Source organism: Crotalus tigris, unplaced genomic scaffold (assembly GCF_016545835.1).
Source record: "Crotalus tigris isolate CLP2741 ecotype Arizona unplaced genomic scaffold, ASM1654583v1 scf7180000017576.4783729, whole genome shotgun sequence".
NCBI classification, from domain to species: Eukaryota; Metazoa; Chordata; class Lepidosauria; order Squamata; family Viperidae; genus Crotalus; species Crotalus tigris.
Window position 1 is genome coordinate 1356383 of NW_024096487.1, and position 14629 is coordinate 1371011.

At 38.8% G+C, this 14629-nt stretch overlaps 1 protein-coding gene across 3 annotated transcripts in view; it reads left to right on the plus strand.

The window, feature by feature from the left end:
- Nucleotides 1-12830, plus strand: part of ARHGAP1 (Rho GTPase activating protein 1) — a 36170-nt gene extending 23340 nt beyond the window's left edge. For all 3 annotated transcript variants that reach the window (XM_039358370.1, XM_039358378.1, XM_039358365.1), the window contains 7 exons: nucleotides 2885-2983; nucleotides 3918-4025; nucleotides 4319-4395; nucleotides 4881-4958; nucleotides 5104-5232; nucleotides 5846-5949; nucleotides 9489-12830. In XM_039358370.1, coding sequence (XP_039214304.1) covers nucleotides 2885-2983; nucleotides 3918-4025; nucleotides 4319-4395; nucleotides 4881-4958; nucleotides 5104-5232; nucleotides 5846-5949; nucleotides 9489-9668 — 775 coding nt within the window. In that variant the 3' untranslated portion in view covers nucleotides 9669-12830. The remainder of the gene's footprint in view (nucleotides 1-2884; nucleotides 2984-3917; nucleotides 4026-4318; nucleotides 4396-4880; nucleotides 4959-5103; nucleotides 5233-5845; nucleotides 5950-9488) is intronic.
- The last annotated feature ends 1799 nt before the right edge of the window (nucleotides 12831-14629 follow it).

Genomic DNA, 14629 nt, shown 5'->3' on the forward strand with positions numbered 1-14629 from the left:
AGCCACATACCTGGCTCAAAAATCAAACTTAAAAGAGCACCGGGATCAATGCTGCTTTCCAGGAGATTGGTGCTTCTTCGGGGCTCAGGAGAAGCACTAGGATCAGCTCCGGAAGAAGCGCCAATCAGGCAGAAAGGGGAACTGATCCTGGCGCTTCCCCCTTAGCTCTCCCAGCCTCGGAGGAGTGCCAATTAGGCGGAAAGGGGCCGAGCTCTCCCGGCCTCGGAGAAGCACCGATCAGGCAGAAAGGGGTGCTGATCCTGGCGCTCCCCCTGAGTTCTCCCAGCCTCGGAGAAGCACCGATCAGGTGGAAAGGGGCCGAGCTCTCCCAGCCTTGGAGAAGCATCAATCAGGCGGAAAGGGGTGCTGATCCTGGTGCTTCCCCTGAGCTCTCCCGGTCTAGGAGAAGCACCAATCTGGCAGAAAGGGGCGCTGATCCTGGTGCTTCCCCTGAGCCTTGCCAGCGGGACGTGCGCCTCTCGGTGTCGTATGGTTTTCAACGTTTCGCTCGAAGCAGGGATGGAAAAAGAAGCGCCCCACTCGTCACAAACTGAGAGCAGACGGTTATTGGCGTCGCGGCTCAAGGCGCATGATGAGGGAAAGAATATGATTAACACTGTGTGTGCGTGCGCGCGCGCACGCACACACACACAGCGCTTGTCTTCTACCACATTTTATTCACGTCAATCTTTTTTTTCTTCGTAATATTTGGAGTTGAAAATAGCAACTCTATACAAACGCACACACAAACATGCAGGCGGGCACGCCCCCTCTCCTCATTCAGTTCCTTTCCTTGGCTCGTCCACTGCGCGTTCCTGAGGCAGCTTTGGCAGTGTCTCGGTTCCTAAGACCATCGGAAATATGTGTTTTCTGATGGTCTTAGGTGACCCCTGTGAAAGGGGTCGCGACCCACAGGTTGAGAACCGCGGTCTAGATAAAGGTATCAAGTGAAATGCTCATGGCGTAGTCCTGGGCTTTCTGTTTTTCATTATTTTTACGATTTGATTGAAGAGGTGGAGGCAATGCTTATCAGATCTGCAGATGACACAATAATGGATGTGATAGTCAATTCCATAAATAAAATTCAAAAGCATCTTGCTAGATGAAAAAATAGACTAAGTGTAGCAGAATGAAATTGAATAGAGGCAAATATAAAGTTTTTCAGTTAGGAAATCAAAATTAAATCCAAAGCCATAGGCTGGGAAACTGTATGGTTTGGCAATAGCATTTGTAAGATGTTCTTAGAACAGCAGGCGACTACAAACCAAATATTGTGATAGTGTGATTTGAGTATAAAAAAACTAATCAACAAACTCTCCACTTCTGGGCACTGCACTGAATCCTACTATAATAGGATTCAGAGAAATAGAGTAGGAGCAGAGAAGGGCAATAAGACTGATCAGAGGATGGAAAACTACATTTTACAAGGAACGACTGAGAGAACTAAATACATTTACTCTTGAAAAAATAGGATAAGAGTATGAAAATTTGAAAAGGCTCAAATTCTCTATGTTCTTGTGCAAAACACAGAAAAATGGGTGAAAATAATGGGAAGGCAGATGCTAATTGAGTATTGAAAGAAATAATAATAGCACTTCAACAATTCTTCTGAGAGATGGTAGGCTGTTCTTGGGTGCCTTCATGTGGAGGCTAGGCATTTGTTGGGAATGATTTAAATTTGATTACTGTGTTGAGCAAGAGTTGGACCGCATGGGTTAAATGGCACCTTCTAACACTACAATTCCAGGATTTATTATAGTGCTGTGTAGTTCATGGAATATTATGAGAGGATACAGATAACTTCATTTTTCATCTGGATCTCTTAGAATTCGAACTCTTCTGTCACAACCCAACTGTTTGTAGCAGTAGTTTAAGTTTAATATTTTAGCCATGACATTATCTCAGCATAGTAGGGTCAGTTTGTTTCCAGTTATGGGAGTTATATTTCTAATTAAGCAATTTGCACATGATGGAACCAAGAAAAGAGATACTTTATTTTATTGTATTGGTTGATTTGATTTGATTTGCATGCCACCTAACTCATCTAGAAGTGATACTACTTTGCACGTGTTCAAAAGCCCATCCATTATATTTGTCCAAAATAGACAAAATATTTCAAAACCGGAACTACATAAATCATTCAGTACAAATAACCAGGACTGGATTGGATTTTCCAAGCAATGAAATTGCAGATGAGATGCAAGGCCACCTCTTTATATGTTCATCTCATATACCATAATGCTATAGTTTTACACTAATGTTCCATATTTGTTCAAAATGTTCTTGCATTTTTCCCTCTAGAGTTAGTTTTGATATCATATGACTTGCACTACATACTCCTCAGAAGCAAAAGGAAAAAGAATACCATATTTCCGATTTTCTAAATATTTTCTTTATGACATAGTGCAAATATTGCCTGCAGTCCAGACACTAGGAAAAATGATACTGAAACTCACTCTTATTTACTAAATGTTTCCATAACGTGGCTACTTTAGGATTATTGTTTTTACATATCTTAAACAAGTGCCTTTGCCCTATGGGGATCAAAAATTCTTAACTTTTATTTAGTGTTGGAAATCTTCCAACTGATTACTGAGGATTTATTATCCTTTGTAAATGATTTATTGCAAAAGACTGAAGTTTTTTTTATACATAACTGTGGCACTACCCTTGGAAAACGATCAGATTTAGTCCACTTCAAAATCTAAAGATGAAGAATTTTAATAATATATAAATTGACAATAGTGTAAGGACAACAGGATAGTATATCCTTCTAACTAATGCAGAAGAGCATCTTTCTCAATGCCATTTTTCTTTGTTCGGCTCATGCTTGAGTGTACTAATACTTATTTTTTCATTTACTGGGCTGTCAATTGTTTTGCAGCTTTAAGTTTGGAAGAAAGATATTCTATGCAAACTATCTGAGTGACCTTGAGGAGCATGTGAAGTTGGAACAGTTGGGAATCCCAAGCCAGGTGCTAAAGTGAGAACAGATTGCTTATTTTGACTTGCTTGTTTCCAGCTTCTGAAATGGAGGATGATGTATTAAGAAGGGGAGTCAAGAAAAGCGCCTTCAGAGTTTGATTTCTTTGCATACATGGTGCGACACAGGCAGTCCTTGACTTGCAACCATTTAGTGACCATTTGAAATTACAATAGCATTGAAAAAAGTGACTTATGACTGTTTTTCACACTTACAACTGTTGCAGCATCCCCATGATCACATGATCAAAATTCAGATGCTTGAGAACTGGCATGTATTTATGACAGTTGCAGTATCCTGGGGTCATGTGATCACCTTTTGCAACCTTCAAAGTCAACAAGGAAGTCAGATTTACTTAACAATAGTGTTACAAACTTAACTGCAATGATTCACTTAGCAACTGTGGCAAGAAAAGGCATAAAATGGGTCAAAGCTTACTTAACAACTGTCTTGTTTGGCAATGGAAATTTTGGGCTCAGTTGTGATCGTAAGTCGAGGACTGTCTGTACTTTGAACCATTTGATGTCCCCCAGCAAAAGATGGGGAAACATTTTTAATCTCCCTTTCTTACAGTCTTTGTGTTGGAGACTTTCTTCCAGTTATTCAACTGTCTTATTGTTCCTTTATCTTGTATTTGAGAACTTACTCTTAACTTTCTTAAGCAGAGGTAGTTTAGGTGTCATCTTTAGATCTAACCTGCTCATTCCAAATTATTTTTCTGCTCAGTTGCCTGTGACCTGGATGTCCTAACTTGTATTAGAGGGTTTCTAACTTTCTGTTAGTTAGTTATTTAGATAGTAGATGGTGTAACTATTCTAGAGGGTATATTGTAGGGCATTCTTTCATAAAGTAGTGCATCAATGGATATTAGTTAAATAAGATTTTTTAGTGTAGGACAGATTTCATACATACCAATGTTTTTTTTTCATTGTAGGTATGATGAGTATCTGAGATCACTACAAAAACCTACCCAGGTGCCTCAGAAAGTAACACCACCCCGTCCGCCTCTGCCAAATCAGCAGTTTGGAGTTTCTCTCCAACAGTGAGTATTTCCGTCTCTTTATTTTAGTTGATGTACTAGTGATGCCTGCACACTTTCTCTGGCAATATTATCAATGTTTCCAATCCAATTACTGCTGTAATTAATTTTCTTCTGCCAGGCTGAGCTACCAAGATCTTGGCCAGGGAGACCCTGGATATTAGCTCTTTTCTCCACCCTTCCCAAATAATATGTGTGTCGTGTGAGCAATTATTTTAGAAAGATTGGTATAAAATTATTTCTAGCACCTTGCAAAGGAAAGATAAACATTATATAAGCTTCTCCTTTACCAACAGGTTGAGGGAGAAGAACTCAGATCGGAATCCTATCCCATTGGTGATCAGAGAAACCATTGCTTATCTACAACAGCATGGTAAGAGCAAAGAGAATCCATGTTCAAACTGATCTGCCCCCTCTGGTATCCCCTACAACAGTGTTTCCAACTTGACAATTTTAAGGCATGAGGACTTCAACTCCCAGAATTCCACAGCCAGCAACGCTGGCTGTGGAATTCTGGGAGTTGAAGTCCACATGCCTTAAAATTGTCAAGTTTGGGAAACACTGCCCTACAGGTTTTTTTTTTTGCTTGGATCGGCTTAGTTATTTTCAGATGTCTTAGCATTTTTCTAACTTCACATTGAAAAACAGTGGAATTCTATATATATCAGTATTGTAAGCTGTTTCTTTGTAAATATCATGGGCAAAATTTCTCTAAATCATTTGGAGAACTTGCAACCTTCTTGCTTCATTGTCCGGTTCTATAATAGATGACATTATTTTTAGGGCTACATAATGTTTATTGCTCATGTTTGTAATAATATGATTACTCTGAGCTCTTTCCCTTCCTGCCTCTTTCAGCTCTTACCATACAGGGGATTTTCCGGCGATCTGCAAATACACAAACAGTAAGAGAGGTTCAACAGAAATACAACATGGGTAAATATCTGCTCGAGGTAGTCCCTTCCATTTGTCTTTCCCTTCTGTACAGGCCTTAAATTTGCCCTTGGCACGTGGAACTTCTGCCATATTGCAGGTTATGCTTTGGCTATTGCTCAGAAACACTTTATTCTCTCTTACCCAGGATTACCTGTGGATTTTGCAACATATGAAGATGTGCATCTTCCAGCTGTGATTCTCAAGACCTTCTTGAGGGATCTGCCTGAGCCTCTGCTCACCTTTGGTCTCTACAGTGATGTTGTCAATTTCTACAGTGAGTTGTTACCAAGATGGTCCTAATCCCATATCAGTAATCTTTTCTCAGTATGTTTGACCCAGAGTTATGATTTTCTTTGACAGTAGGACAGTGCTTCTCAAATAGTGGGGCGGGCCCCCCAGGGGGGGCGCGAGGCTCCGTAAAGAGGGGCTCGTTTGACCTCGGCAAATACTGTCATATTGGATTTCTAGATCGGATCATTCGACTCACTCGCAAGCGGCAGCCCGACGCGGAGGACAACATGACCGCCAATGCACGTGACACATGCAAAGGACCCGATTGGATAGACATGATGCTCTATCCTGATTGGCCAAACCCGCCCGTGTGACTTTTAGACCCGGAAATCGGTCCTCTGTACAGAAAAATTTTTTTTACAGTCGCGCGGGGGGCGCAAAATGTTTTCTTCTTCCTAGGGGGGCATGACAGAAAATAATTGAGAAGCACTGCAGTAGGAGAAGACTTAGTTTTCAAGTTAATATAATTAAATTTCTATTGATTAGGAGACTCTTATTTCTTTTCAAGTATTTTTTCTCTGCAAGATAATCTCTCCCTATGTTAACTAGAATTGGGGATGTTGGTGCCTATCACGCTTGTTTTCTTTTCCTTTAAGGTATGGAAGAAGAAAAGAGAATAGATATTGTTCGCAAAACACTTCAGACTCTCCCAGAGGAAAACTATCAAGTTCTATGTTTATTAATGAACTTTCTTGGGCAGGTGAGATGAGTGTATGACATACTTTTCAGATCCTCAGTCATAAGGTGTGGTGATGATGGTTAGCTTATATAATTTTAAAACAAATTTGAAAAGTTAATGGAGGGTGCCTATCACTTATTATTAATCATCATCATGTGATAGGCACCCTCCATTAATTTTGTGTAACTGTATGTTTAGAAATAACCTAAATTTGAATATGAGATAAACTGGTTAGAAGGCCTGTGAAGACATTGATCTTCGCTCTGGTGAGGGAGCATAAGGCCCTTTGCTTCCACATTTATTTATTTATTTATTTACAGTATTTATATGCCGCCCAATCCCAAAGGACTCAGGGCGGCGTACAAAGTTAAAAACAATGATAAAACAGTAAAATAAAGCAGTTATACCACAGTCATACCACGAGTCCGATCATATCCCGCCCCCCCCGGGGACATCAGCCCCAGGCCTGCCGGAACAGGAGGGTTCATCCTTAATCTTTCATGTTTGATTGAATTTATCATAATTTTTTTAATTTGGTTATGGTGAGCTGCCCAGAGTTGTGGAAAGGCGGGCAGAATACAAGTTTAACAAGCTATTATTAGCCATTGCTTGGAAACAAGATGCTGAAATAGGTGAACCCAATTTTTTCCTGTGTATCCAATCTGTATCCCTTCTATAGTGCTCCATCCTGATGCCCTTTCCCCAGTTATTGACAAATATTCTACTTGTGAAAGGATCGGGCTCAGGTTCCGCCAAAGCACTTCATTGCTGAGCAGTAATTAGAAAATTTCTATATCCATGCTGAAATCTGATCACTATAATCAGTGTTTCCCAAACTTGACAATTTTAAGGCATGTGGACTTCAACTCCCAGAATTCCACAGCCAGCAATGCTGGCTGTGGAATTCTGGGAGTTGAAGTCCACATGCCTTAAAATTGTCAAGTTTGGGAAACACTGCTATATATACTATATATATCCATTTTCTTGCTACAATTTATGTTTCTTTTTCTTCTTCTGGTCAGTTGTGTCTAATTCTCAGACACAAATCCGTGCAGTTTTCTTGACAAGATTTTTTTTTTCAGAAGTGGTTTGCCATTGTCTCCTTCCTAGGATTGAGAGAGAGTGACTGGTCCAAAGCTGCCCTGGGTGGGATAGAACTCGTGGTCTCCCAGTTTATATCCTAATGCCTTAACCACTGTGCCAAAGTGCACCTCATTATGTGTTGTGTGGCAAAAAAAACAAAATTAAAAGTGAATATAAAAATAAGATTAATACTAACAGAATGTAATTCCTTGTTAGTGTGATGCAATGCATAGATAACTTTGAGGAACGAGGGAAGGAAATGTTGCCTAAGAAACCATCAGACAAAAGAGACAGGAGCCCTCAATTGTTTAATCAAAGAAGAAACCTAGGAATGACACACCTTCCTAGCATTTAAAAGCGGTAGGCAAGAAATTTGTACTTTCAGACTTGCAAGATTGATGTTGGCTTTCCCAGTTCAACCAGTCAGGAAACACGACCAGATGAACTAAATCTGCTTTATTGTCAGGCCACATTAACAGAACCTCGTAAGTCTGAAAGTACAAACTTCCCACCTGCCACTTTCACTGCTAGAGCCGTTAGGGTGGGTCCTTCCTAAGACTCTGACCATTAAACAATTACGGGTGCCTGGCCTCTGTCTCTTATCTGATTTCCTATGCAGCATATCCTCTCCCTTTCCTCAGGGTTATCCATGCAATTGAAAGTATCTCTAAGAGTATAAGGGACAAGATACGAAACCTGTATTCCTATTCTGCGGCAGGTGAACAAGATTGCCAAAAGTTATATATAAATGTGTATGAGCTTGTGTATGTGTGCTTGTCATCTTTAAAGCTCTTTGAGGTTCATCCCAATTATCCATGAGGCTGCCTGCTTCTAGGCTCTAGCGGAGGGCTGGACTAGAAGACCTTCCAGCTCTATTCTGATTGAATTAAATTAGTTATACCTCCTCCTCCTCCTTCTTCTGCCATATCTGTTATCGGATGTTGGCGATCATGTTGGCGATCTTGTTTTTATCAGCAGCCGCATAAAAAAGTGCTGCTGAGTTTTGTCCAAACCAGTCCCTTAGATTTTGAAGCCACAATGTTCTTCTTCTGCCTGGACCTCGTTTGCCTTCAATCTTTCCCTGGAGGGTTAAATGGAGTATGCTGTATTTTTCTGGGTGTCGCATCACATGTCCGAAATATTCTAACGTTCGTTTTTTAATTGTTTTGATGATTTTCCTTGGCTTTCCCAGGTGGCTTATCACCCTCTCATTTCTGATCTTGTCAACCCAGCTTATATGTAACAGCCACCTGTAAATTCACATTTCAAATGCTTCTAGTCTCTTCAGGTGGCCTTCTGTCAGAGACCAACTCTCTACTCCATAGAGCAGGATAGAAAAAATATAGCATCTGACAAGCCTGATTTTCAGTCTTAATAGTTATACCTGGCTGTCCTATTTGATCTAACAGACTAAGCACATTCTAAGTCCCATTGTTAAAATTATGACACCATGCGAGACTTCAGAGATGTATCTTTTCAGTAGTCTTACCTGCTGTGTGGGAAAGAAGCCCAATATCTGCATGGCCCCAGTCATGTTGTCAACTTAGGAAAGGTCTTCAAGGGTGACACAGGACACTTTATGACGCTACACTGATCTTAAGTTATTAGTTCTTTATTCTTGATGTTTCTTTCCCTATCCACTTTTACAGTGACTTTGGATGTGTAAAAACAGTCATACAATATAATTTAAATAATAATAATAATAAAATGCCTGCAGACTTCAAAAGAAAAGCAGCCATTAAAAGACAATAAATCCTACAGATCCATTCTAGCCGAAGGCTTGGAGAAAGGGCCAGTTTTTCAGATCTTTTTTTAAAATAATAATAATAATAATAATGATGATGATGATGATGATGATGAACTGCTTCCATCCTGTGACGATATCACCAAACATCCACATCTGCCTATCCCAGGTCCTGGGTAAGGACTCGATAGGTAGAGAAAATGCCAAATCCAGTCTGAACATCTGGCTGACTGTGCGATGATCAATAATAATAATAGTATGTTTTTACACATCCAAAGTCATTGTAAAAGTGGATAGCTTTATACATATCTTAAATCAATCAAATTTATAAGCTCACTCAACTTGCAATGTCTCTGTTGCAAGTTGCTCACATGTCCTTGGACAGTTGAAGTGGCTTATAAATTGAAGAAATAAATATCTACCAATTAGATTTTTGTTACTTTATTCCAGAAGAGATTGAAACCAACACACTAAAAGAAATTAGCAGATGACTGATTCCGTAAACAGGGAAGGAAAAAAAATGGTAACTAAAGACCAATAGTCTATTAAACTGCAGGTGTTCTAAACTCCAAATATCACTATTTTATATGCAAGACAACTTTGGTCTTTATGTGTAACCTGAGAGTTGAATAGATGGTAAGGAGCTAAGAAGCATTGAATCAAATTCCTGGTTTTTTTTTTTTGAGTGTTTAAATTTTTCCTTCCTCTTTCTCTCCCGTTACTTCACATGTAGGTCTCTGCCAACAGTGATATCAACAAGATGACCAATGCCAATCTGGCAGTAGTATTTGGCCCAAATCTGTTGTGGGCTAAAGATGCAGCTATAACCCTCAAAGCCATCAATCCTATCAACACCTTTACCAAGTTCCTCTTGGACAACCAGGTGCAGCTTTTCCAGAACACAGAGGCTTGAGCCATAACCTGTTCCTGTGTCCACTGTGATCATTCCTTTCTCCTCCTCCTCCTCCTCTTCCTCCTCCTTTTCTTTTCTACCTTGCTTTGGAGATGTGGCCATTCTGAAGACGTTCCAGGTGATGTGTAGTGTGAAAGATGGATACAGTTTGCTTGTGCATATATATGGAGGGTTTTGCAGGAAGGGGGCTTATCAGATGAGGAGGGAAAGCAGATCTCAAAAATCAAGTTCTACCTTGGCTATTCTGTCTTGGGTACTTGTACTAGTATTCAGGTTGTTCTGTCTTGGGTACTTGTACTAGTATTCAGGTTGTTCTATTCTGTCTTGGGTACTTGTACTAGTATTCAGGTTGTTCCAAAGGTGTCCTATCAGATAAGTCTCGTTAACTGTCAGTGGAACTGCTTTCTCTTAGTACCAGGCCCTGGGCGAGTGAATTAGAGTGGAATTTATCTCAGTCAGTTCTCTGGTCCAAATTGATTCTTCACAGGTGCCCAAGTCAGGCAGTCCTGTTTAATACTGATAAGTGACTTGCTGAATACACTTTGTACCTTGGATGGATGCAGCATAGACCTAGTCCCTGGCAAAACTGAACCGTAATACAACTGGCTTAAGTGTCTGGAAACCTATCTATAGATTTCATGCAGCTCTGACACTTGATCTGTTATCAGGTGTTCCTGTTATGTAAAGATTACGTGCTCTTGGATGTACCGGAGCTCACTTTTCTGCCTTGTCCATGTTCTCCTGTAGCCTTTGCCAGCAGTTTATTTCAGAATGGCCTTGGCAGCAAGCCTTTCCTTCTGAACTGGCAGATAATGAATGCAAGTACCTGTACGTGTACTGACATGCATTCAACCAGGCCAGCTCCTCTCTGCCAAAGTCCAGATCAAATATTGGCCATGCCTGGGACTGAAACACAGGAAGTGTGCTATTAGGCGGCTCTGGATGCAGCACTTTAGACATTGGAATTAGATTGTTTTCAAGCAAAAGCTTCATGACAGGGCCAAACCTTATTCTAATCTGCTGGGATCTACTGTGCCAAAACTATTAAAGAATAACTTTGTTTCTACCATCTTTTCCTGATGGGGCTTCATTGTAGTTTTTCTGACTTAAGTCAAAATGACCCCGATGCACCTTCTTTGGCACTTGAGAGGGATGAAGCATTGCTTTCTCTTTTTCTAGGAACTGAGATAGGCCTGCAGTAGGTTTATCTGGTTTTTTTTTTTCAACTGTCTCGTTTTGAAAAAGCTAGTCTTAATTTATAAAAAAATAGCACTGCCCTGCAATGTCTTTAGCACTCATAATTTTAAGATAAAATCTTAACATTGCCATTATGTCCTGCTGACCGCTCTGTTGGCAGCTGAATATGACCACATAGCCATTAAGTTGACCCTACAAAGCAGAGGGCCCAAGTCATACAATTATATAGACTAGCAATGTTTTTTACCCCATAGTTCAGTGCAATTACGTAATAAAATTATTTGTTAGGCTCATAATTAACACATGATCAATGCAAACTAAAAAGTGTACCTGGGTTATCAATGCCAGTAGTTCAACCATGGCTGGTAAAAAAGCTCTAGTTCGTAATTGAAAGAATTCCCAGACTATTAGTGATAACAGGGAATGGCAGATTAAAGTGGTTGAAGCTATTAAGAGGGGCTGATGTGCTAAGATTGTTCATTCTCCTTTATTAAAGCATATAAGATTAATCTGATATATTCTACATAGTGCTTAGTCTAAAGAAACATGGGACCCTTTCAGCTAGAAATGAAAAGTTATAAAGATTATCAAAAGGGGTTTTCTTTTAATGTGTTGTATATATATTATTTAGCATGACTAAATGAGGAGTGGCCTTGCATAGAAACCATTATCAATATTAGCTTCATTGTTTTATATTTCAGGCCATGAATAGCTTGTAGGCTGTTTTTTATATTATAGCATGCCATTGTGAACTGAGACTAGATTTGGTCTGATTCTAAGCTGTAGAAGTATTGCTTTGTTTATTAAAAATGCCCAGGTGAAAAGGAAACTGATGGTACAGAAACAGCAATTTAGAATAGTAAGGTCCCAGTGCTTCAAGTTTAGTCCTTGCACTCAAACTATAATTTCTATACTGAATTAGTTTCAGAATTATGTTAACACAAGTTGAGGAGAAAATAGTTTCTTGGGGGTTCAGTATTGTCAGACCTGGGCAATGACACATTTATCAACTACATATATTTCAAACTCCTGAATGTGACTTTGCGTTGCCAGGTTATAAAATATATCTTGTTAAGTGCACCATATTATGAAAGTGAACTTGCAAAACTGTAGAAGTGAGCCAGTGTAAATAATTCTTAATTTTCTCACTTTGCTGAGAGCGACCAGAAAAATCTAAAGCATGTGATTGCTTTGTTTCTTTTTCTTTTCTCATTTTGCCTTCTTGAAACTATAGCTAGCCATGGACCTGTGATTGGGCTAGACTGTTTAAAAGAATGAAATATGTGGTTTGAATTACACTGCTGTCCCAAGTTTTGATTTCCAAAATGCCTGCTGCCTGAACTGGGGCTTCCAAGCAGGCAGTCAGAGTAATTAGAGGGGCAGCATCCATGTAGCTGTTTATGTCTTCCCACCTCCTTTCTTTAAACATAGCTTGTTCTGGCTCTACTTCCTCTCCTCTTCTGTCCTTTCAGTGGTACATCTATGTATTCCTGTTTATTGTTGCTTGGCTTTCTTGTTAGATATTGACCCCAGTATTTGTAGATGGAGCACTATGTCTCCACTCCATCACTCTTCTGCCTGTCAATAAACCCACTGATTCTTTGGCATCCTTGGAACACATTCTGTGCCCACATTGCTAGCAGCTACTCCTCTGCTTGTACTGACACAAGTTTTTGGGTAATACTGCTGATGTTGAGGCTCAATCTGGATGTCTTGCTGCCTCAGCCAAATATTACATGGCCAAATGAGTCCTTGTTGCACACTCTCCAGTGAGGTCTTAATGTAATTTTTGTTGCTGTTCCCCTATATTTTACTTCTTTTGATTGTTTATTGGGAGCAAGGCTGGGGGTTGTTACTGTGACTTTTATTTACATAACCTTGTTTATTTCCTTCCAGTGGTACCAATCTTGTATTCACAGTTTGCACTTTTTGTACTTCAATAAACACTCAAAGCCAATTAACAAATTTTGGTGTGTGTCTCCATTTGTTATTCTAAGACTAGTTATTAAGAGATGCTGTTTAATAATAGGCACCTCCTATTAACTCCTTTATTTTCAAGTATTGACTGCTTAAGTCAATACTTGAAAATATAGAAGCTATTTTTTTTCATTCTTAAACCAATTGTGTTGGCTGGATCTAGCATAATTGTCCCTATTACGTATAAATCAATGCTTATTAGATATAGTGCAGTCCATTTTATCTAGAGTTTCTCCAACTCTACTACGGCTGTTTTAATGAATTGCTTTCAGATCTGAAGTAATGTTACTACACATCCAAATGTTTGTATCTCCACTATAACTAAAGAGGAATAAATTTAAAATTAGAACCTCATCGATGGCTAACCTATCTAGAACAGACTCTTACTACGTCTATCTTTCTAGGTAATGATCTCATTAACTCTTGAAAAGAAAGCTAGAAAGCACCCAGCTTTTGAAGATAAACCTTGGTCCTATGTGAGGTACATATGTTCTTTTGAGGGAGAGCATATTTGCTTGCCAGTAGTGTGGACTGTTATAAAAACTAGAACAATGTCAACTATAAGAACCATGAACATTTCTTCTGTCCTAACGATTATCTAAATGTACAGCTAAATATACCAAATATGAATATAATCATATTGCTGTTAGGAAAAAAATGAAAATATAGAGACTGGGAAATGAAAGGAATGATATATTAAAAGTAACCAGTAAAAGGAATAATATTTTAAAAAATGTTCTTAATTTTGGCTTTCACTCTAAGAAAATGACAGGTTGAGTGATAATTGACTAATAACATGATTAGTCTCATTGAAATTAGTGAGGTAATTGGGGAAGAATCACACTACTTATTTCAGTGTAATGTATTAATATATTTCATCCACTGATATGTCCTGTGATTAGTTAATTTTATATGGAATTCAAGTAGGAGACTGAATTTCGACTCTAGTACTGTATTAGCTTTTTAAAAAATGCAATCAAATAAAAAAATAGAAACTTGTCATACATTTTTCATGAACTATCAAGTAGAAAGCTATTTACTTTTTTAAAACCAGAGCCTACTTTTAGGATTTGGATATAGTCCTTCATAATACAGAAATGCATCAGGCAAATGTTTATAATTTATAATAAATATATGACAAGATTCACTTTATTTTTTCTAAGTATTTGCTCTCACAACCATTTTTCTTATTTTTTAAAAATTTCCATACTGTCCATACAAAATGCTGAGAACATGGTCCAGCATAAATATGGTTACTAGCATGTTTTCTGTTTGGGGAAATATGGGAGATTTCAGAGAGTAGTAATTGCTATCCAAACTAATATTTGGTTCCCATTCCAGGATGATTTTTATGGAAACTATAGCTGCAAAAGCCTTTTTGTTCCTTATAATTATGAATTTAAACTGATATTAAGTCTTCTCTGGAAATGCAAAGCCAAATGTGTCCAACCCTTCTTCTATAGGTTGCATGCAACTGAAATGTACTATATGGAGATTCAAAAGATGATTTCACTCTTTCACCTACCCAAGAGAACTAAACATCTTAAGCGTTGCAGAAGCAAAATACATTCATTTTGCCCCTTATTGTCTTCCTGGTTGAGCTGGGGAGCATAGGGGACAAAATTACCTCAAATCACTTATCAGAAAGTTCTTTTTACCCAATGTAGGTTAAATACTTTTAGTCAAATAAATGTCCTGGTTATGGTTGGGTAATGAGTTTGGGTGTTGTTACCCAAAGAAAGACCACTTTTATCCAATTTTGAGTAATTTACCAGGTTTGCGAAGCA